The following is a 24,990-nucleotide window of genomic DNA, read 5'->3' as shown; positions in this document are numbered from 1 at the left end:
AAGACTCAACCTGCCCTGAAGAGAAACGAGGATGGAAACCAGAATTGCAGAAAAACGGCGAAACCAAAGTAGCCGAGCTGGCCCGATTATTAAGGGCGAACTCAGCCAAAGGCAAAAAGGACACCCAATCATCCTGATCAGCAGAAACAAAGCATCTCAGATATGTTTCCAAAGTCTGATTAGTTCGTTCGGTTTGGCCATTTGTCTGAGGATGGAAAGCCGAGGAAAAAGACAAATCAATGCCCATCCTAGCACAAAAGGCTCGCCAAAACCTCGAAACAAACTGGGAACCTCTGTCCGAAACGATGTTCTCCGGAATGCCATGTAAACGAACCACATGCTGGAAAAACAATGGCACCAAATCAGAGGAGGAAGGCAATTTAGACAAGGGTACCAAATGGACCATCTTAGAGAATCGATCACAAACCACCCAAATGACCGACATCTTTTGAGAGACAGGGAGATCCGAAATAAAATCCATAGAGATATGCGTCCAGGGCCTCTTCGGGACCGGCAAGGGCAAAAGCAACCCACTGGCACGAGAACAGCAGGGCTTAGCCCGAGCACAAGTCCCACAGGACTGCACAAAAGAACGCACATCCCGCGACAAAGACGGCCACCAAAAGGATCTAGCCACCAAATCTCTGGTACCAAAGATTCCAGGATGACCAGCCAACACCGAACAATGAACCTCAGAGATAACTCTACTAGTCCACTTATCAGGGACAAACAGTTTCTCTGCTGGGCAACGGTCAGGTCTATCAGCCTGAAATTTTTGCAGCACCCGCCGCAAATCAGGGGAGATGGCAGACAAAATTACCCCCTCTTTGAAAATACCCGCCGGCTCAGGAACACCCGGAGAGTCGGGCACAAAACTCCTTGACAGGGCATCAGCCTTCACATTCTTAGAGCCTGGAAGGTACGAAACCACAAAATCAAAACGGGAGAAAAATAGCGACCAACGAGCCTGTCTAGGATTCAACCGTTTGGCAGACTCGAGATAAGTCAAATTCTTGTGATCCGTCAAGACCACTACGCGATGCTTGGCTCCTTCAAGCCAATGACGCCACTCCTCGAATACCCACTTCATGGCCAACAACTCTCGATTGCCAACATCATAATTGCGCTCAGCAGGTGAAAACTTTCTAGAAAAGAAGGCACATGGTTTCATCACCGAGCCATCAGAACTTCTTTGCGACAAAACAGCCCCTGCTCCAATCTCAGAGGCATCAACCTTGACTTGAAACGGAAGCGAAACATCTGGCTGGCACAACACAGGGGCAGAAGAAAAACGACGCTTCAACTCCTGAAAAGCTTCCACAGCCGCAGAAGACCAATTGACCACATCAGCACCCTTCTTGGTCAAATCAGTCAACGGTTTAGCAACACTAGAAAAATTACTGATGAAGCGACGATAAAAATTAGCAAAGCCCAGGAACTTTTGCAGACTCTTCACAGATGTCGGCTGAGTCCAATCATAAATGGCCTGGACTTTAACAGGGTCCATCTCGATAGTAGAAGGGGAAAAAATGAAACCCAAAAATGAAACCTTCTGAACTCCAAAGAGACACTTTGACCCCTTCACAAACAAAGAATTAGCACGAAGGACCTGGAACACCATTCTGACCTGCTTCACGTGAGACTCCCAATCATCCGAGAAGACCAAAATATCATCCAAATAAACAAACAGGAATTTATCCAGGTACTCTCGGAAGATGTCATGCATAAAGGACTGAAATACTGATGGAGCATTGGAAAGCCCGAATGGCTTAACCAGGTACTCAAAATGGCCCTCGGGCGTATTAAATGCTGTTTTCCATTCATCGCCCTGTTTAATACGCACAAGATTATACGCACCACGAAGATCTACCTTGGTGAACCAACTAGCCCCCTTAATCCAAGCAAATAAATCCGACAGCAGCGGCAAAGGGTACTGAAATTTGACTGTGATCTTATTAAGAAGGCGGTAATCAATACAAGGTCTCAAAGAACCATCCTTCTTGGCCACAAAAAAGAACCCTGCTCCCAATGGTGACGACGACGGGCGAATATGACCCTTCTCCAAGGATTCCTTTACATAACTCCGCATAGCGGCGTGCTCTGGCACAGATAAATTGAACAATCGGCCCTTAGGAAACTTACTACCAGGAATCAAATTGATAGCACAATCGCAATCCCTATGAGGAGGTAGGGCACTGGATTTGGGCTCATCAAATACATCCCGGTAATCCGACAAAAACTCCGGGACTTCAGAAGGGGTGGATGACGAAATAGACAAAAATGGAACATCACTATGTACCCCCTGACAACCCCAGCTGGACACAGACATAGATTTCCAATCCAATACTGGATTATGGACCTGTAGCCATGGCAACCCCAAAACGACCACATCATGCAGATTATGCAACACCAAAAAGCGAATATCCTCCTGATGTGCAGGAGCCATGCACATGGTCAATTGGGTCCAGTACTGAGGCTTATTCTTGGCCAAAGGCGTAGCATCAATTCCTCTCAATGGAATAGGATACTGCAAGGGCTCCAAGAAAAAACCACAGCGCCTAGCAAACTCCAAGTCCATCAAATTCAGGGCAGCGCCTGAATCCACAAATGCAATAACAGAATAGGATGACAAAGAGCAAATCAGAGTAACAGACAAAAGAAATTTCGACTGTACCGTACCAATGGTAGCAGACCTAGCGAAACAGTGCGCTTAGGACAATCGGAGATAGCATGAGTGGAATCACCACAGTAAAAACAGCCCATTCCGACGTCTGTGTTCTTGCCGTTCAGCTCTGGTCAAAGTCCTATCACATTGCACAGGCTCAGGTCTATGCTCAGTTAATACCGCCAAATGGTGCACAGCTTTACGCTCACGCAAGCGTCGATCGATCTGAATGGCCAAAGACATAGACTCATTCAGACCAGCAGGCATGGGAAATCCCACCATGACATGCTTAAGGGCTTCAGAGAGACCCTGTTATGATTCAGTACCACAATGGACATAGAGGTCAGAGCACATACAGTGACCTGACAATAACCCAAAAACATAGAACGAGCTCTGAGACGTGGGAACTCTGCTGACCGCAATCCCTAATCCTCTCCAACCACACTAGAGGCAGCCGTGGATTGCACCTAATGCTCCCTATGCAACTCGGCACAGCCTGAGAAACTAGCTAGCCTGAAGATAGAAAATAAGCCTACCTTGCCTCAGAGAAATACCCCAAAGGAAAAGGCAGCCCCCCACATATAATGACTGTGAGTTAAGATGAAAAGACAAACGTAGAGATGAAATAGATTTAGAAAAGTGAGGCCCGACTTTCTGAACAGAGCGAGGATAGGAAAGGTAACTTTGCGGTCAACACAAAACCCTACAAAAACCACGCAAAGGGGGCAAAAAGACCCTCTGTACCGAACTAACGGCACGGAGGTACACCCTCTGCGTCCCAGAGCTTCCAGCAAGCAGGAAAAAACAAATAGAAACAAATAGACAAGCTGGACAGAAAAAACAGCAAACAAAATAGCAAAGCGGAACTTAGCTATGCAGAGCAGCAGGCCACATGAACGATCCAGGAGGAAACAGGTCCAATACTAGAACATTGACTGGAGGCCAGGATCAAAGCACTAGGTGGAGTTAAATAGAGCAGCACCTAACGACTTCACCACATCACCTGAGGAAGGAAACTCAGAAGCCGCAGTACCACTTTCCTCCACCAACGGAAGCTCACAGAGAGAATCAGCCGAAGTACCACTTGTGACCACAGGAGGGAGCTCTGCCACAGAATTCACAACAAGACCCTTTCTGAAAATTGCTGCCAGAGCACATTCATTCCACTGAGTGAGTACAGACCACTTCCTAAACTTCTGACAATATATCTCTACCTCATCCTGACCCTGACACAGAGCCAGCAAGATTTTCTCTGCCCGATCCACTGAATTAGGTTCATCATAAAGCAATCCGAGTGCCAGAAAAAACGCATCAACATCACGCAATGCCGGATCTCCTGGAGCAAGGGAAAATGCCCAGTCCTGAGGGTCGCCACGTAACAAAGAAATAACGATTTTCACTTGTTGAACAGGGTCACCTGAGGAGCGAGGTTTCAAAGCAAGAAACAATTTACAATTATTTTTGAAATTCAGAAACTTAGATCTATCCCCAAAAAACAAATCAGGAATTGGAATCCTAGGCTCTAACATCGGATTCTGAACCACAAAATCTTGAATGTTTTGTACCCTTGCAGTGAGATTATCCATACAAGAGGACAGACCTTGAATGTCCATATCTACACCTGTATCCTGAACCACCCAGAGGTAAAGGGGAAAAGAGAGACAAAACACACTGCAAAGAAAAAAAAATGGTCTCAGAACTTCTCTTATCCCTCTATTGAGATGCATTAATACTTTGGGCCACCTGTACTGTTATGACCTGGTGGTAAGGACAATAATGGACCTGGTGGTTAAGAGCACACGGAATGACCTGATAGTTACTAATAATATAGGACGAGCTCTGAGACGTGGGAACTCTGCTGACCGCAATCCCTAATCCTATCACACACACTAGAAATAGCCGTGGATTGCTCCTAACGCTCCCTATGCAACTCAACACAGCCTAAGAAACTAGCTAGCCCTAGAGATAGAAAAATAAAGCCTACCTTGCCTCAGAGAAATTCCCCAAAGGAAAAGGCAGCCCCCCACATATAATGACTGTGAGTAAAGATGAAAATTACAAACACAGAGATGAAATAGGTTTAGCAAAGTGAGGCCCGACTTACTGAACAGACAGAGGATAGGAAAGGTAACTTTGCGGTCAGCACAAAAAACTACAAAAAGACCACGCAGAGGGCGCAAAAAGACCCTCCGCACCGACTCACGGTGCGGAGGCGCTCCCTCTGCGTCCCAGAGCTTCCAGCAAGCAAGACAAAAATCAAAATAGCAAGCTGGACAGAAAAATAGCAAACGAGAGAAAAACAAGCAGGAACTTAGCTTCTGCTGGGAAGACAGGTCACAAGAACGATCCAGGAGAGAACTAGACCAATACTGGAACATTGACAGGTGGCATGGAGCAAAGATCTAAGTGGAGTTAAATAGAGCAGCCAGCTAACGAATTAACCTCGTCACCTGTGGAAGGAAACTCAGAAGCCGCAGCTCCACTCACAACCACCAGAGGAAGCCCATGGACAGAACCAGCCGAAGTAACATTCATGACCACAGGAGGGAGCTTGACAACAGAATTCACAACAAGACCCGTCTCTAATCTGACCTTCATCTCTAAACTCCTCGAACGCCTGGTCCACTCCTGTCTTATCCGCTATCTCTCAGATAACTCTCTTCTCGACCCTCTTCAATCTGGTTTCCGCTCTTTACACTCTACTGAATCTGCCCTCACTAAAGTCTCTATTGATCTACTAACAGCTAAATCTAATGGTCACTACTCCATTCTAATTCTCTTGGATCTCTCCGCAGCATTATATACTGTGAATCATCAGCTCTTCCTCACTATGCTCCACTCCATCGGCCTCAATGACACCGTTCTCTCCTGGTTCTCCTATCTCTCTGACCGCTCCTTCACTGTTTCTTTTGCTGGTTCCTCCTCATCTCACCTTCCCCTTACTGTTGGGGTTACTCAAGGATCAGTCCTAGGCCCCCTCCTCTTCTCTTTGCATACTGCCCCTATTGGACAAACAATCAGTAGATTTGGTTTCCATTACCATCTCTGTGCTGATGACACCCAATTACACCCTCTCACTAAACTCTCCCTGCTCCAATCTGTCCTGAATGCTGCTGCCAGGATTATATTCCTCACCAACCGTTACATCGATGCCTCTACCCTGTACCATTCATTACACTGGTTACCCATCCACTCAAGAATCCAGTACAAAACTATTACCCTCATCCACAAAGCACTCCATGGCTCAGCACCACCCTACATCTCCTCCTTGGTCTCAGTCTACCACCCTCCGTTCTGCTAATGACCTGAGGTTAACATCCTCAATAATCAGAACCTCCCACTCTCGTCTCCAAGACTTTTCACGTGGTTCGCCAATTCTTTGGAATGCACTACCCAGGTTAATAAGATTAATCCCCAATCCCCACAGTTTTAAGCGTGCCCTAAAAACGCATTTGTTCAGACTGGCCTACCACGTCAACGCATTAACCTAACTATCCCTGTGTGGCCCATTAAAAAAAACAAAAAAAAAACTTAATCAGGTTCCTCACATCATGTTCTCATATATTTCATGCAGTTAATAGCCCTCTGAGTCTGTACTGTTACATACTTAGGCTGATAACTGGTTCATGCAGCTTTACATGAACACCCGATCCTTACACTGGTTGGTCCGAACAACGAAAGCAATTGTTACCATCCACCTCTCGTGTCTCCCTTTTTCCTATAGACTGTAAGCTTGCTAGCAGGGCCCTCACTCCTATTGGTATCTATTTTGAACTGTGATTTTTGTTATGCTGTTATGTCTATTGTCTGTACAAATCCCCTCTATAATTTGTAGAGTGCTGCGGAATGTGTTGGCGCTATATAAATAAAATTATTATTATTAATTATTACCACCACATAGTGACTGAATACTACAATACTGATCATTAATAATAAAAAAAAAAACACAATTCTAATATTATTATTATTATTATTTATTGTTATAGCACCATTTATTCCATGGCGCTTTACATGTGAGGAGGAGTATACAAAATAAAAACAAGTACAATAATCTTAAACAATACAAGTCATGACTGGTACAGGAGGAGAGAGGACCCTGCCCACGAAGGCTCACAATCTACAAGGGATGGGTGAGAATACAGTAGGCGAGGATAGAGCTGGTCATGCAGCGGTTTGGTCGATCAGTGGTTACTGCAGGTTGTAGGCTTTTCGGACGTGGTGGGTCTTCAGGCTCTTTTTGAAGGTTTCGATATTAGGCGAGAGTCTGATGTGATGTGGTAGAGGGTTCCAGAGTGATACGTGATAAGCAAGAGAAATCTTGTATACGATTGTGGGAAGAGGAGATAAGAGGTGCGTAGAGAAGGAGATCTTGTGAGGATCGGAGGTTGCGTGTAGGTAAGTACCGGGAGACGGGGTCACAGATGTATGGAGGAGACAGGTTGTGGATGGCTTTGTACGTCATGGTTAGGGTTTTGTACTGGAGTCTCTGGGTAATGGGGAGCCAGTGAAGGGATTGACAGAGGGGAGAGGCCGGGGAATAGAGGGGGAACAGGTGGATTAGTCAGGCAGCAGAGTTTAGAATAGATTGGAGGGGTGCGATAGTGCTAGAGGGGAGGCCACAGAGCAGGAGGTTGCAGTAGTCAAGGCGAGAGATGATGAGGGCATGCACTAGGGTTTTCGCAGATTCTTGGTTGAGGAATGTACGGATTCGTGAAATATTTTTGAGTTGAAGTTGGCAGGAAGTGGAAAGGGCTTGGATATGTGGTTTGAAGGAGAGATCAGCGTCAAGGATTACTAATATCACCATAAGTGCCGTTATACACAGGACATCCTGCCCCATCTGTCCCGTGATCCTGCCCCATCTGTCCCATGATCCTGTCCCATCTGTCCTGTGATCCTGCCCCATCTGTCTTGTGATCCTGCCCCATCTGTCCTGTGATCCTGCCCCATCTGTCCCATTATCCTGCCCCATCTGTCTCCATTACATCCATCCTGCCCATGATCCTGCACCATGTGTCTCCATCCTTCCCCATGATCCTGCACCATGTGACTCCATACTGCCCCGTGATCCTGCCCCATCTGTCTCCATCCTGCCTCGTGATCCTGCCCCATGTGTCCCATTATCCTTCCCCATCTGTCTCCATTGTATCCATCCTGCCCATGATCCTGCACCATGTGTCTCCATCCTGCTCCATGATCCCACCCCCTGTGTCTCCATCCTGACCCATTTCTCCATCCTGTCCCCTGTGTCTCCATCCTGCCCCTTGTGTCTCCCATCCTGCCCTGTATCTCCTTTCCTTCCACCTGTGTCTCCTATCCTGCCACCTGGGTCTCCCATCCTGCCACCTGTGTCTCCCATCCTGACACCGTGGCCCCCATCTTGCCACCCTGTTTCCCATCCTGCCTCCTGTGTCTCCCATCCTGCCACCGGTGTCTCCCATCCTGCCACCTGTGTCTCCCATCCTGCCACCGTGTCTCCCATCCTGCCCCGTGTCTCCCATCCTGCCTCTGTACCACTTTCAATATGAAAAAAACTTTCTTTTAACCTTGCCGCGCTCCTGCAGCGATGATCCCTTCATGCAGTTCAAGCCCACATTCAGCAGTGAATGACAATGACGTCATACACCGATTGGCTGGCGGCTTTTAACTAGTGCTGTGCGGGCCCGCACAGCAATAGAGTTTAACTGAACCTGCGTCTCGGAGGCAGGTACACTTACTGCAGCGGCAGAAGCCACTGGGGCCCGGTGAGCAGTAGAGACGGAGCCCGATGTGGGCCCCTTCTGCCCACCGGGCCCCTTAGCAGTCGCGTGGCCTGCCGCCATTGGCAGTACGCCACTGGGCTTGACATACGATCCAACATCAAAGGCAGCGACACGACATATGACGTAAACTTACATCATATATCATGAAGGGGTTAAAGTTCGCTTTTTACAGTTTCATATTGTAACTGGAGGGCACTCTATGTATAGCTTATATTAAATGGTTTATTATAGTTTTTCTTCTGTATGCACAGTATACTGTAGCTGCTGGGTTTTACAATGAATTTGAAAGCTAAAGCATCATCTTATCCAGTTAAGGTACCGTCACACATAACGATTTCTTTAACGATATCATTGCTTTTTGTGACGTAGCAACGATATCGTTAACGAAATCGTTATGTGTGACAGCGACCAACGATCAGGCCCCTGCTGGGAGATCGTTGGTCGCTGGGAATGATCAGGACCTTTTTTTGGTCGCTGATCACCCACTGTCATCGCTGAATCGGCGTGTGTGACCAACGATCACGACCAGCGATACGACCTGGCCGTGATCGTTGGTCAGTCGTTGTGTGGTCGCTGGAGAGCTGTCACACAGACAGCTCTCCAGCGACGAACGATGCCGAAATCCCCGGGTAACCAGGGTAAACATCGGGTTACTAAGCACAGGGCCGCACTTAGTAACCCGATATTTACCCTGGTTACCATTGGAAAAGTAAAAAAAAAACACTACATACTCACATTCCGGTGTCTGTCACGTCCCCCGCCTTCAGCTTTCCGCACTGACTGTGAGCGCCGGCCATAAAGCAGAGCGGTGACGTCACCGCTGTGCTCTGCTTTACGGCCGGCCGGCGCTGACACAGTCAGTGCGGGAAGCTGACGCCGGGGGACGTGACAGACACCGGAATGTGAGTATGTGGTTTTTTTTTTTACATTTACAATGCTAACCAGGGTAAACATCGGGTTACTAAGCGCGGCCCTGTGCTTAGTAACCCGATGTTTACCCTGGTTACCCGGGGACTTCGGCATCGTTGGTCGCTGGAGAGCTGTCTGCGTGACAGCTCTCCAGCGACCACACAACAACTTACCAACGATCACGGCCAGGTCGTATCGCTGGTCGTGATCGTTGGTAAATCGTTAAGTGTAACGGTACCTTAACATTTATTATCTTGATGGGCTAGATTAGTGATCTTCAGCCTGAAGTTTCTTGACAATGATATGTTGGAGAATATTGGCCTGCTGTAGATTAATCTAAAGGCCTCATACGCATTAGATGAATGTAATCTGAACCCGACGATTTTAATGGGATGATGTGTATGGTGTTGAATTTTTCCTCTCTTTTGTTTAAAACAGTCAACCGAGCCGTGTAGAAAGTAGAGATTAGACAGGCATCTGTGAAGTTTAGCTGACCGCTATGTCAAGTGTATGGACAGTTTAAATGAATATTCATGAATTTAATAGACTGATATTAAGGCTGCAAAAATTATAAATGGACACTTACACAATATATAGTTACTATCAGAGGAAAAAAATTATATTAAGTGAGCAATAGATACCACAGATAATACCAGTGTATGTGTACTTTATATTGGCTGAATTTCACATTCTCTGCAGATGATAATCTAATTAGAGATGGGTGGATTGAGTCGTAGGACTGTTGATTAACTAGGATGGTGTGACGTCATCAAAAGTCATGCCCAGGATCCTGGAAGGTAAGAGATTCGCAAGCTCTCTGTATAGCGGACCGGAGTCCTACAAATCGTTCTGCCTATCTCTACTGAAGATCAATCCACAAGCAGTATGCTGTTTTTCGACAGTCTTGTCGGCTAGTAATGGGAGGCTGATACTTAAATAAAATCCAATGTCCCATGCAGATTATCAGTGTCTTGCTAACATTTTATCACTTTATTAACATAAAACATTTGTATTTTTGTCATTCAGCAAGAAGTTTTAAAACACTCACAGAGAAATAATGAGCAGAAAACGGAGAAAACCCAAAAATCGAAACAATTCAGACAGTGATGAATGTAAGTCATGCCATGGCATTATGTAAAAGCCTTGCATCTACTGGTCAGCTGACTGGTTTACAGTTCATTAAAGACCGTTTGCAAATTTGAGTTTGCACTATTTTTCACACATGATATTTGAAAATAATACAATCCTGAGTTTTAACTGGATAAGCTTTTTTTAAATGCTTTACATTTAAGTACCACTCAATTCATGCTGAACTTAATCTGTCATTAACTTTCTGAACATACATGCTATTCATATAAATCCCTGCTACCTCCTGTATGGGCTTTTGATTCAAATGAACGATCTAACTCAACGATCAACATCTTAGCATCTAACCTTATACAAAGAAGGTTGTTAACCATGTTATGGATCTGTGGGGAAATCCTCACTGATTACCAAAATATTTTTTTTGTCCCATTTCACCCCCCTCTCCCACCAAAAACAATAAATGTTATTTTACTCAAAATAGTACCATCAAAACATACAGTATAACTCATCCCACAAACAAGCAATTTCTACATAGCTTGAAACATTAAACAGCTCTTGCAACACAGACAAAAAAAATGGAAACAAATTCGCAATGTTCTTAAATAAGTTTTTCATTTCTATAAAAGTGGTCCCTAATTATCAGATAATAGTAAAAAAAAATACAGATAGTCCTTACTAGTGATGAGCGAGTGTGCTCGTTACTCAAATTTTCCGAGCATGCTCAGGTGTTCTCTGAGTATCTTGGGCGTGGTCGTAGATTATGTTTGTGTCCCCGCTGCTGCATGATTTGCGGCTGTTAGACAACCTGAACACATGCATGTATTGCCTGTTTGTTAGGGAATCCCCACATGTATTCAGCCTGTCTAGCAGCCACCAATCATGCAGCTGCAGGGGCTCAAACATAATATATGAGCACGCCCAAGATACTCGGAGAACACCCGAGCATGCTTGGAAATCTCGAGTAACGAGCACACTCATCACTAGTCCTTACCTTTCCTGGGTCTAGCACCATCTCCGGTCTCTGTGTTTTTGCTCCAGTACTGATATGACGACAGAGCATATCATCACTGCAATCAATCACTTAGCTTAGAGGCTCATGCCGTCTACATCTGCCCAGCCACTCAGCTTAATAATATCCTGCAGCAGTAATGTGCTCTGTTGACTTGACTTTATTCCTGCCAAAACACAGATCGGAGCTGCAGCAGGGAGATGACACAAGTTCTGAAGAGGTAGAGTTCCATCTATAAGGCCATGTTCACACGTACAGTATTTTTCGCGTTTTTTTCACATTTTTTCGCTATAAAAATGCGATAAAAACGCGAAAAAAACGCTTACATATGCCTCCTATTATTTACAATGTATTCCGCATTTCTTGTGCAAATGTTGCCTTTTTTTCCGCGAAAAAACCGCATCGTGGAAAAAAAAGAAACATGTTCATTAAATTTGCGGAATTGCGGTGACTCCGCACACCTAGGAATGCATTGATCTGCTTACTTTCCGCATGGGGCTGTGCACACCATGCGGGAAGTAAGCACATTATCTGCGGTTGGTACCCAGGGTGGAGGAGAGGAGACTCTCCTCCACGGACTGGGCACCATATTATTGGTTAAAAAAAAGAATTAAAATAAAAAACAGTGATATAATCACCTTCGATGTCTTCCTGCCTCTCAGCGGTGCACGCCACCGCTTTCATTCCTATAGATGCTCTGTGTGAAGGACCTGCGATGACGTTGCCGTCTTGTGATTGGTCACATGACCGCTCACGTGACCGTGACGTCATGGAAGGTCCTGCACACACACACCATCCGTAGGAATGGACGCCGCTGAGGAGATCGGCTGTCTGCGGGTGAGTATAACCATTTTTTTTATTTTATTATTTTTAAACATTCTATCCTTTACTGTTATGATCTGGTGGTTAGAACAAATAGTGGACCTGGTAGTTAGAGCACCAGAAAAGACCTGATAGCACATTAATACAGGACAAGCTCTGGGAAGTGGAACCTCTGCTGACCGCAATCCCTAATCCTATCACGTACACTAGATATAGCCGTGGAGCGCTCCTAACATGACCTAGGCGCCTCGTCACAGCCTCAGAACTAGCTAGCCCTAGAGATAGGAAAAATAAGCCTATCTTGCCTCAGAGAAAATTCCCCAAAGGAAAAGGCAGCCCCCCACATATATTGACTGTGAGTAAGATGAAATCACAAACACAGAGATGAAATAGATTTAGCAAAGAGAGGCCCGACTTACTAAACAGACAGAAGATAGAAAAGGTCACTTTGCAGTCAGCACAAAACCCTAAAAAAGCCACACAGAGAGTGCAGGGAAAAATACCTTCCGCACCGACTAACGGAGCGGAGGCGTCCCAGAGCTTCCAGCAAGCAAGGCAAAATTCACATAAGCATGCTGGACAGAAAAAATAGCAAACAAGAAAAAAGCAAAGCGAAACTTAGCTTCTGCTGGAGAAAACAGGTAACCAGGAAGATCCTGGAGCGAACTAGACCAATGCTACAACATTGACAGCTGGCATCGGACAAGGATCCAAGTGGAGTTAAATAGAGCAGCCCACTAACGAATTAGCCTCGTCACCTGTAGAAGGAAACTCAGAAACACCCACAGACATCAGAGAAAGTCCATGGACAGAACCAGCCGAAGTACCATTCATGACCACAGGAGGGAGCCCGAAAACAGAATTCACAACACTTTACTATTGATGCTGCATAGGCAGCATCTATAGTAAAAAGTTGGTCACACTTGTCAAACACTATGTTTGACAAGTGTGACCAACCTGTCAGTCAGTTTTCCAAGCGATGCTACAGATCGCTTGGAAAACTTTAGCATTCTGCAAGCTAATTACGCTTGCAAAATGCTAAGAAAACCGGGAAAAAAACTCAAAAAAAAAATGCGGATTTCTTGCAGAAAATTTCCGGTTTTCTTCAGGAAATTTCTGCAAGAAATCCTGACGTGTGCACATACCCTAAGTGTTAAGTGTTTATCACTGAAAAAAAGTTTTTTTTTTGGTTTGGCAACCTCTTTAAACTCAACAATATTTAGAAAATTGAAAAGAAACACCTTGGTTACTGTGCACTTATACGTTTTATCATGTTTGACCTTTCATGGTTCCAAGGTTCTAACATTTGTGTCTCTTTTTAGATCAGCGCTTGCCATTTGTTTGCCGTTGCCGTAGAAAATCCTTTAGTCAGAAAACAGATAAGGAATTTAAAGACAGACAGAAGGAAGAAGTGAATGATCACTCCCACCCATGCACCTTTCAGATTGAAACACATACACAGCCTCAGCGCTGTGAGAGTAAAGACTATGAACATCACCACAGACCGGCTGAAAGTAAGACGAGTTCATCAATACATGACAAAATGGATAATTATGTAAAAGTTACATGGCAAGACACAATGTCACAATGTGATAAAGAGGAACTCCACCATAATACAGATGAAGCAGAGAACAATGGGGAATTTACTGTCACATCAGATGGATTTAATCTGAATTTAGAAATAAATAAGGAAATAGATAAAATCTATAAAACTCATGTTAGAATTATCAATGGAAAAAGTGTCAAGAAGAGCAGAAGTTACCATGACAGAGAACACCAGCAAAGTCAGCATGATGCCAACCACAACTGGGATTTTATGGAGAATTCCGGAAAGTTGTCAGAAAAGGCTGCACTGGAAAACAAGAGTTGTGACAAGCCGTTAATAAAATTAGAGATCATAGGGGAAGGTATAGAAGTAAAATGTAAAGTCAAAGATAGACAAAATGTAACAGTTCACATAGACTCTGACAAACAGAAAAATAATGATGTATTTGGAAGTGCTTTTACTCAAACTAATGATTACCGCTCAACTGAAGGATCTTGCAGCTCTTACCCCATGTCTGATTTTAGTCTTAACGATGGGAAAGAATTTTGCTCTGTTTACAGATATCCTGAGTGGTGTGTTAATGTCCCTCCACCTCCTGCAGAGTTTGCAGATGAAAAAGAAACATTTGCAAGTTCCGAAGATGGGGCCTTAGTTCTAGGAGAGCTCATGAAAGAGCCATATTATACATCTCCATCATCATCATCATGGTCTGAGTTGGAAACTGAGCAAGGACCCTCAAAGGATGAGATGTGCCCTGAGGATAGAAGTGAAAGCCACCACATTCAGTACCTTAAACAGTGGAAGCAGGGTACAAAGAAACCAGTTAAGTACTGTCACTCAAGGAAGAGTGATTGTCCTCTTCATGCCAAAGTAATGAGATGTAAAACATTTCCACAGCTTTATTGCGAGCCATATGTTACTTGCAGTAGCACAAGGCAATCTTTTTTTGAAGTGGGACAACAGTTGTTTGCATCAAATCCAATGTCTCAAAGAGCTCAACCTCATGTTTCTTCTGTAGACTTCAAAAGAACACTAGTGTCCTCAACAATTCAAAGCAGCAGAAGACTCAGTGAAGACAAGGATCAGAACATCATTCCACCTGATCGTCGAAAGACAATTTCATGTTGTGGCCCAGAAGATGTGGCAAGCACTCAATTAAATGTTTCGGGTCCATGTAAAAATGTGGAACGTGCTTTAGCTATTGAGAATAATCAATTAAATGATGATGACATAATGAAGCATGCTGAAGAACATGTTGATTTTAGTGAAAGTGGGTTTGATGAAGACATGTTAGACAGTGATAATCATACAGAAGTACAAGATATTTCAATGTTACACAGCAATAGAATTTTAATACAAGTTACTCCTTCTAGAAGAGCATCAAGAGAATGTAGTCTGGGGAAAAACAATAACACCCGAGTGCCTGTTGAATGTCTGCAATCTTCTGAAGTAAGCCAGTCTAACTCTACAGAACCAGAAAATACAAATAAAAAAATAAGAAGCTCAGTTGTTACTATTGTAAGAGGAGACCTGGATCAACGAGTGCTGATTCAAGGTGACACTGAGGCACCAGCTGTTGGAGCACAGCGAGAACTTTCCAAAGAATTTACATTTTCCTTGTTGCATAGAGACTCAGTATTAACGCCTGTTTCTGATGTTGAAGAACCTGATACAGACAACAAAATACCCAGTTCATTTGAAGAACAGAGTGTACTGGTAGGCCCGGATATTTCTTCTCAAACAGCCGAGTTATTTGAGCCTTTTTTATCAATGGAACACGAAATTAACATATATGATGAGTCATATATCACAGAAGACAGTAGAACTACAGATCCAGAGCAGGAGCAAAGTAACAACACATCCACAAGAAATAGTTCTGATAGTGCCATCGCAGGCACTTCTTTCGAGTCATTGACTTTTCAGATTCCGGACCTGCCAAAATCTGATTCTGAAGACAGTTATTCAAAAAAATTTGAAAAAGATGAAGATTATCTGGAGAAAGTTGAACTTCGAATTAATAAAGTGAATAAAAAAGGTAACTCTTAATTATACCAATTTATGCTACATGATAATCCATAACTTTATCTTCAGTCGGACTGACCAAAATTTATGGTACATGTATTTGAAAATCAAGCTCTCCTATCTGACTCCAAGGTATAAAGGCACCACGATTAGTCACTCTCTAAGTCAAACTGCGTGTTATTCTTATGCTTAGATCTCATTAGGCTTGGGCATAACATATAATCACCTCCTTTGCTGCAACTATTTCTATATACCCTTTTTTACTATCTATAGATAAATCAAAACCATACTTACAAGATAAGCATAAAATTATATAATACTCTGATCACACTACTCTCTGCAGTCAAAATGCTGTGCTAGATTAGTTGAATTTCACATATCACTAGTCCCGGATGGCCATTATTGACTTATAATGGGGTCCAAAGTGGTTTCACATGTTTATTGCCAAGAGACCATTAGTATCCACCTATATAGCAAATGATATAATAAAAAAACACATAGCAGTTAAGATTTACAAAACATGTAAACTTGCTAACCCCTTTTAATAATGTACTATTATGTGTCTAAGTGCTAAATTAAGAGGAGATTATAAAGACCCAAAATGGCTTACCGATATTATTTATACAAGTACAGCTTGATCATACAATTGCCAATTGCAATTTGTAAAAAAAAATAAAGTCCCTTTCTAGTTTGTAAAAAACCTATTACAGATTTCTGAGTTATTAGTGTGGGATCTAATAGCCAGATCACCTCACTTTAGAGGATGTGGCAGATCTGTGGATTACACATACATACCTTTCAATGGGCATTGTATTATTCTTCATGGTACTACATATAAATTAAACCCATCTTTAGTTTTTCTTAAGATAACAGTTGATCACTGGGAGTCCTAGTGGGAAGGCATGGGTGGGTTCAAAGATATATTAGTTGCCCAAAGCAGGCAACCCCTTTAACATTATAAGCCTACCAATCTAATGTAAGTGTGTTATAAATCTCATGCAACAAGCAGATCTGCTTGTCTTCTCAGCTGGTTTTCATGGCAACATTAGGCAAAGGGATTGATCTTCCTATTATTCTTCCAGGATCCAGGAACATAACTCAAATAAAAATAATTGTAGGGACTAAAAATCACATGCACTTTGCTTTATATGGCCTCATATTTCTGCATTAGAAACTTATAAAAACGTCAGATGAAAGCCAATGCAGTTTTGATCATGATGCGACTGATAAATGAAAATCCAGCCATAAAAGCTTAAAGCCACAAATGTGCAATATAGTTTTCTATAGTTTGTTAAATCCTTATTGCAATTAATTATACTCACAAACATCTAAGATAAAAAAATAACCTTATCAGGAATTAAAAGTCCATGTGGTTACCTTGTTCAAAAAAAGTCTACAGATGACTTGAGGTTGGCCAAACACATCAGCTTTATCAGGGGCCATAAACTAAGACAGTTCCTATAAAAGGAATTGGACATTTTGTAAATCCTGTAAGGGTACCGTCACACAGTGGCACTTTTTTCGCTAGGACGGCACGATCCGTGATGTTCCAGCGATATCCTTACGTCGTAGCAGATCGTTTGAAACTTTATTTCGTCGCTGGATCTCCCACTGACATCGCTGAATCGGCAGGGCCGCGCTTAGTAACCCGATATTTACCCTGGTTACTAGTGTAAATGTAAAAAAAAAACACTACATACTTACATTCCCGGTGTCTGGTCATGTCCCTCGCCTTCAGCTTCCCGCACTGACTGGTGAGCGCCGGCCGGCCGTAAAGTACAGCGGTGACGTCACCGCTGTGCTTTCCGCCTGTCCGGCGCTCACTGTCAGTGCAGAGAAGCACAGCGCCGAGGGACGCGACAGGAATGTAAGTATGTAGTGTTTGGGTTTTGTTTTACGCTCACGCTGGTAACCAGGGTAAACATCGGGTTACTAAGCGTGGCCCTGGACTTTGGGATCGTTGGTCGCTGGAGAGCTGTCTGTGTGGCAGCTCTCCAGCGACCAAACAGTGACGCTGCAGCGATCGACATCATTGTCGTATCGCTGCAGCGTCGTTTTAGTGTGACGGTACCCTAAGTCTATCTAAGATAGTGATCACATCATGTTCTGCTCCCTGCTAAGAATTCCCTGGTTTTCTACATATTCCCTTCTCTGTATGGAGGCAGAGTTCAAAACATGAAACTTTGGGTTCCTTTTGACCTCCCTTCTGAAAGTAGCTTGCTTTTTTTTGCCAAATACACTAGAGTAATCTTGCATTATATTGTGTCCAGGGAAAAAAAACAGACATTGCTGGAGGAAAGACTAAGAGGGGTCCAAGGTTTCATATTTCAGACTTATTTTGTCTCATTCAAATGAAAGGCCGTGCTGGGGGAATGTCTGAATATAAGTTTTTGACTATTCAGATGGAAGCCCCCGATAGAGTGGGGAGCAGAACATCATGTGTATGGGCAAATAAGATAGGGATGATTTCACCCATCGATTTCTCAGTTTGTAAAATAAAGAAAAACAGCATACTAACATCATTTATTTGTAACCAGATACAAAACAAGAAACTTTCAACAAGCACTTAAAACTGTCTAAAGACTTGGTGTTGAAGGAATCGAGGAGCTGTGAAAGTCCTCAGGAGGAAGGGTCTGATCGCTGGGCTAAGAAAAGGAAACAGTTCAAGGAAACAAGAAACTGCAGCTCAGCTGGAGGCAGCTCCATCACCAGCAACTTCACTGAGGAGTCAGGTGAGATATTTGTTACTTCCACTGTATTAAAAAGATACCAATCTTACGTACTGTATATACTCGAGTATAAGCTGACCCAAGTATAAGCCGAGGCACCTAATTTAGCTGTGGCACCTAATTTTGCCACGGAAAACTGTGTAAGCTTATTGACTCGAGGTACGCATTGTCCCCTCATCCCTGTGCTGCTCTGTGTGGCTCCCCCCATCCTGTCCTGCTCCGTGGGGCTCCCCCAGTGCCCCATCATATGTGTGGCTCTCCCAGTCCCCTAGTTGTATGCGTGGCTCTCCCGTCCTCCCCGTCATATGCGTGGCTTCCCCATCCTCCCCCGTAATATGCATGGCTCCCCCATCATATGCGTGGCTCTCCCGGTCCCCTCGTTGTATGCGTGGCTCCCCCATCCTCCCCGTCATATGCGTGGCTCCCCCATCCTCCCCGTCATATGCGTGGCTCCCCCATCCTCCCCGTCATATGCGTGGCTCCCCCGTCCTCCACCGTCATACTCACCCTCCTCGGTCCGTTGCTGCATATCCCTGCATCTCCGTTGTCCCGATGCGGCACTGGCAGCTCTCCTGTGCTGAGCTGTCAAGTGGTACCGCTCAATAAAGCAATGAATATGCACTCCACGCCAATGGGAGTGGAGACGCGTACATATTCATTATCTTAATGAGCGGTACCACGTGACCGCTCAACACAGGAAGTGCTGCTGAGCCAGGACAACGGAGATGCAGGGACATTCAGCTACAGACCGAGGAGGGTGAGTATGATGTCACAGCCGCCGTCTCCTGCCGCTGCTCCACCGCTCCTCTCCCCTGCTGACTTTCTGGGACTCGTGTATAAGCCGAGGGGGGCATTTTCAGCACAAAAAAATGTGCTGAAAATCTCGGCTTATACACGAGTATATAAGGTATGTGGTTACTGAGTCAGACTGCATTCAGAGAGTACTGGAAAAGAGTAGAGCAAATGTGAAAGAAATATGATAATAATAATAACAGCAATAATAGGTAGTGTAGATACTTTAAAAGTCACCAAGAGTCACGTTGCGTTAGATTGACTTATGCTACGTTTTCTTAAGGAACTGATGCCTTTTTTTACATTGTACATTAAGGGTAAGTTCACACTCGGCGCTTGTCAGCATTTTTTTCTCTGTAGCAAAACCTGATCTCATGGCAGGAAAGAAGCTGCAGAGAAAAGCATATTTTCCTTGGTTTGTCTTGTGTTTTTTGCTGTGTTTTTTTTGTGCGGTTTTTGCTGCAGTTTTGGCATGGTAGATTTGTCTCCTGTGCATGCTGATAAAGTTTACTGTTGAAAAAAAAAGTCCTATTCTATAGAATCAGGTTTTGGCACAAAAAACACAGCAGAACCTGATTCCTGCATTTCTGGTGCGTTTTTTCACCACCCATTCATTCCAATGTGTGAAAAAACGCTGAAAGAAGGGATATGCAAAAAAAAAACATGCAAAGCACAAAATCCTGATCACAAAAAAAAAATGTGTGCATGAGATTTCTGAAATATCATAAACTTTACTTGTACTGTAAAATGCAACTGAAAATGTGCATAAAAAAGCATAAAAAAAACTCTGAAATAACGCCTACTTTGAACTTAGCCTTACAGGATGTTTTCATAGTTTTCCATGCAACAAACCTGTTTTTAACGTTGTTGTTGATTTTTTTTGTCTCGTGTATATTGCTAATACTTTGCTCAGCTACTAATGCAAAATTAGTTTGTTTAATCCCATTTTGAAGATGAGGGCTACAGTATATTGTGGATAATCATTTGTCCAGCATGTGTGATTCTAGCTTAAGCTACTTTACGTCACGCCTGCACATGACAATAGACTATATCTGATAACCAGAAAAGATTCACTTACCTAAACTGATAATTGCACACACATCACATGCACAGCCCTTCTGAATTATGAGGATTTTTACCACCTGCTGGATAAATGCAATACAGCTATAAACCACAGTGATGCTCCCGGAGTGCAGTGTCCATGTGCACATGTCAAAATGTGCAATTAAAGGCAACTTTACCAGGAACAACCATGTATTACATGGACATCCATTTTTGAGAAATGCAGTTTTGAAGACTGTGTCTAAAATGTTGGAAGATTTACCATATATTTGCTTAACAATAATTCTACTTATTATGTAATACATGCCAAAAAATAGTGTGACGACACAGCATTTCTTCTTAATTATACCAGTTGTAAATTGTGTAGGCCCAGAATCATAAACTGTTGTCTGAAGTATTGACTCTTCTTGTAGGACGAATATTTACCTCTAATATTATCTCCTACAGTTTATTTTCTGTTATCTTTGGAAAACAGTAAAGGTACCGTTACACTAAACGACTTACCAACGATCACGACCAGCGATACGACCTGGCCGTGATCGTTGGTAAGTCGTTGTGTGGTCGCTGGGGAGCTGTCACACAGACAGCTCTCTCCAGCGACCAACGATCAGGGGAATGACTTTGGCATCGTTGAAACTGTCTTCAACGATGCCGAAGTCCCCCGGTAACCAGGGTAAACATCGGGTTACTAAGTGCAGGGCCGCGCTTAGTAACCCGATATTTACCCTGGTTACCATTGTAAAAGTAAAAAAAAAGCAAAAAACAGTACATACTCATATTCCGATGTCTGTCACGTCCCCCGCCGTCAGCTTCCCGCACTGACTGTGTCAGCGCCGGCCGTAAAGCAGAGCACAGTCAGTGCAGGGAAGCTGATGGCGGGGGACTTGACAGACATCGGAATGTGAGTATGTACTGGGTTTTTTTTTTTACTTTTACAATGGTAACCAGGGTAAATATCGGGTTACTAAGCGCAGCCCTGCGCTTAGTAACCCGATATTTATCCTGGTTACAAGTGAACACATCGCTGGATCGGCGTCACACACGCCGATCGAGCGATGACAGTGGGTGATCAGCGACCAAAAAATGGTCCTGATCATTCCCCAACGACCAACGATCTCCCAGAAGGGGCCTGATCATTGGTCGCTGTCACACATAACGAGATCGTTAGCGGGATCGTTGCTACGTCACAAAAAGCGTGACGTTGCAACGATATCGTTAACGAAATCGTTATATGTGAAGGTACCTTTAGGCAATGACCACTAAACAATGATTGCTGATATGTTGATTACATAAATTGTTCATGCTAGACAGTTTGTTGGCATTCCCAAACAGAGGAGGAAAAACTATGCAAATAGATTATATAATCAAACAATGCAGGTTGGCCTCATTCACATCTCTCTCAGACCTCTGGATGCTGGTTGAAGGCCAGTTGTGACCTATATAAAGAGACTTTTTCTTCTGGTTCGTGTCACTCTACATGAGATCAGCTTAGGGGACTGTGGCCCTGCCTGGAAGAACACAGGACTGCTTCATTGACCATCACTGAAACTCCAGAGATGTCTTAAAGAATCCAGCTTGGGACCAACTTTGTTACTGTGCTAGTCAAACTTGAATAAACAATTAGCCTGAGAAAGGCCCATCAACCATTAAGGATTAATTTGATTTTTTTTTTCATTTCATTGTTTCAAATGCAATACAATTTCACACTTTCATGAATCTACTAAAGAATATCGTATTGCTGGAGAATGGCCAAAAAGACAAGAGAACACCTTAGCTATAGGACATGTACTTCTCTGGAGGGATACTGTAAAATGTTACATTTTTGTTTTTGGCAAAAATGTGCATAAAATACTGTGAGGCAGTGACTGGTATTACATGTGAGGGTCACTGTGTATTCCCCACCAGGATGCGCATGGAGGCGTATTGAGGCCATGGAAGTGTATTGCAGTAACAGGAGTAGCTGTGATTGCAATGCAGAATAAAAGTGAGTATGGGTCTTGGGCAGGCTATTTATCCAGGGCAGATTTAAGAAAACCTGCTGGGCTTTAATTTTTGACAACAGGATGGTAGTGGGCAGTCCGTTTCCTCTCCTGGCCGGGTTTTCCATGTGAAATATGGCCACAGATTCCAGTTAAAAACACTGCAGTAAAGACTGTCTGACCTTTCAATTATCTATTGACTCGTAACAATGTATCAGTTAAAAATGGATTAAACTTGGATGGAACTCTGAAGCACAAAATCCATCTTCAGTTTGTCATGTGTTTTGCATGAATGACCGTATACTCAAAAATCAATGAAACTGGATGGGTCCTTGTGCTACCCATGGGAAAAAAGACAGCGTTAGGACATGTCACATGGATGTGTGAATGTAGCCCTATAATGGAAATAGTAGGTTAATCTATATTCTGCTGAGCTCCTCTAATTAATCAGTGACCTTAGAAGTAGCCCATGGATTAACCTACTACTTGGACTCTGACAACCTATGAAGACCTTGATGCTCACCAAAGCAATCCTTGTTTGTATATGAGAACAATTACACATTTAGGTGATTTTATTTTCTAATAAAATATCTTGGTTTTTTTTTTTGCTGTAGCCAACATCACATGGCGTTCTATTTTTTTTCTATACATAATTACAAAATTATGAAAACTAAATTAGAGTAAAGATAATAATCCTAAAAGTATTTTTTTTTTTTACTCTGCCAGTGTGATTCTTGAATAGCAATAAAACATATTTTATAGACAACAAGTAAAAAAGAAGAAAAACTCCATTAAAGAAGCATTACTATCACATTTTGATCCTCTTAATGTATTACAGGCATCATATTCTACAGCAATGTGTATTTACAATTGTTCATTTTGCCTTTCTACCAAGTTAATTCTTATCTTTTCCATTAAGTCTATGACATCACGTGACTAAAAAAAGACTAGCTGAATTCTTCTAAGCTCTATGTAGAAACAGGAGGTAAATTTTCCCAGTATGAATCATAAGTCACTGCAAAAGCCCGTCAGAGTGGCGCCGTGCGCAAATAGTGCGCTTTCCTGGCCCAAGCTTAGGGTGGATAGTGGCGTCCGCCAGAACAGTGCTATACGCACATAGTGCAGTAAATCTTTAGTTAAGTTTTTTCCTGGCACCGCAGTTGCGGCGCCAAACGCTAGTGGGTCTAGAGGGACTCTATCCCGGTGTCCTTGGGGCAGGGTCCTGTGACCAAAACACTAGCGTTCACTCTGCAGTATTGCGGCCCTGTGATGCAACAGGATTCGCCTCCTACATACCCGGTGAAGTTAGCCCACATGTGTTTATCTTATACAACCATATACTGTCCGTTATTACTAAGCAGCAGGTGTCATCTCTGCACTGTTGACCTCAGACTGCGAACGCACCTTATATCCTCTTTAATATTATTTGGGGCATTCCGCCAGCCCTAACAGGGTGTTAGTTCCTGCACCATGATGTGCTATGTCTGTCATGCATTTAAACTGTAAACATGCAGTGACAGTTTCATGGCGAAAGCTGTCACTGAAGGCTGAGCGGCACTGGAGGAGGACCAGGGACCCATGTCAGTGATCCCTGCACTCAGGGCTCTCTGTTCCATCAGTCAATCGTAGAATCATAGAATGATAGTGTTGGAAAGGTCCTCCTGGGTCATCTGGTCCAACACCCTGCTCAAAGCAGGATTCACTAAACCATCCCAGACAGATGTCTGTCCAACCTCTGTTTGAAGACTTCCATTGAAGGAGAACTCACCACCTCTCGTGGCAGCCTGTTTCACTCATTGATCACTTTAACTGTCAAAAAGTTTTTTCTAATATCTAATCTGTGTCTCCTCCCATTCAGTTTCATCCCATTACTTCTAGTCTTTCCTTGTGCAAATGAGAATAAAGATGATCCTTCTACAATGTGACAGCCCTTGAGATATTTGTAGACACCTATTAAGTCTCCTCTCAGTCTTCTTTTGTGCAAGCTAAACATTCTCAAATCCTGAAACCATTCCTCATAGGACATGGTTTGCAGACCGGCCACCATTCTGGTCGCTCTTCTCTGAAATTGCTCCAGTTTGTTGATGTCATTTTTAAAATGTGACCAAAACTGGACACAGTATTCCAGGTGAGGTCTGACCAAAGAGGAGTAGAGGGCAATCATGACTTTGCGTGATCTAGACTGTATGCTTCTGTTAATACATCCTAGAATTGCATTTGCATGTTAGCTAAGTGTTTCCTCACTATCTTTCTGTTTATAGATATCCTGGATTCTTCTACTCCTTTAATAGGACAGTGAAGATCAGTTGATGTTACATTTCCTTTCTGAGAGAAAACAGATGCAAAATAGGAATTTAAAGTTCGGCTTTCTCAACTTCCTTTCTTACCATTTCATCATTTTCATCCTGTAAAAATCCTATAGCATCTTTGACTTTTCTTTTACTTTTGACATATCCCCACCTTTTTTACTGGTTTTGATGTCTCTTGCAAGCCTTAATTCATTGTCAGCTTTAGATAATCTGATTTGTGCCCTGCAGGTTCTGCAGACAGCATTACATTCTTCTTTAGATATGCCTCCTTCTTTCCATTTGATAAAATTTCTTTCTT

The 24,990-nt window shown here is 43.3% G+C and overlaps 1 protein-coding gene across 1 annotated transcript in view; it reads left to right on the top strand.

Moving 5' to 3' along the window:
• Window positions 1-24,990, top strand: part of LOC138665197 (uncharacterized) — a 135,491-nt gene that overhangs the window by 10,451 nt on the left and 100,050 nt on the right. The window contains exons 3-5 of the mRNA XM_069752477.1: window positions 10,363-10,448; window positions 13,576-15,834; window positions 18,359-18,553. Of these exons, the coding sequence (XP_069608578.1) occupies window positions 10,394-10,448; window positions 13,576-15,834; window positions 18,359-18,553 (2,509 nt within the window). The 5' untranslated portion in view covers window positions 10,363-10,393. The remainder of the gene's footprint in view (window positions 1-10,362; window positions 10,449-13,575; window positions 15,835-18,358; window positions 18,554-24,990) is intronic.

Source organism: Ranitomeya imitator, chromosome 1 (assembly GCF_032444005.1).
Source record: "Ranitomeya imitator isolate aRanImi1 chromosome 1, aRanImi1.pri, whole genome shotgun sequence".
In the NCBI taxonomy this organism is placed as follows: Eukaryota; Metazoa; Chordata; class Amphibia; order Anura; family Dendrobatidae; genus Ranitomeya; species Ranitomeya imitator.
Note: the sequence above shows the minus strand (reverse complement) of the source record. Positions and strands in the feature narration are given on the sequence as shown.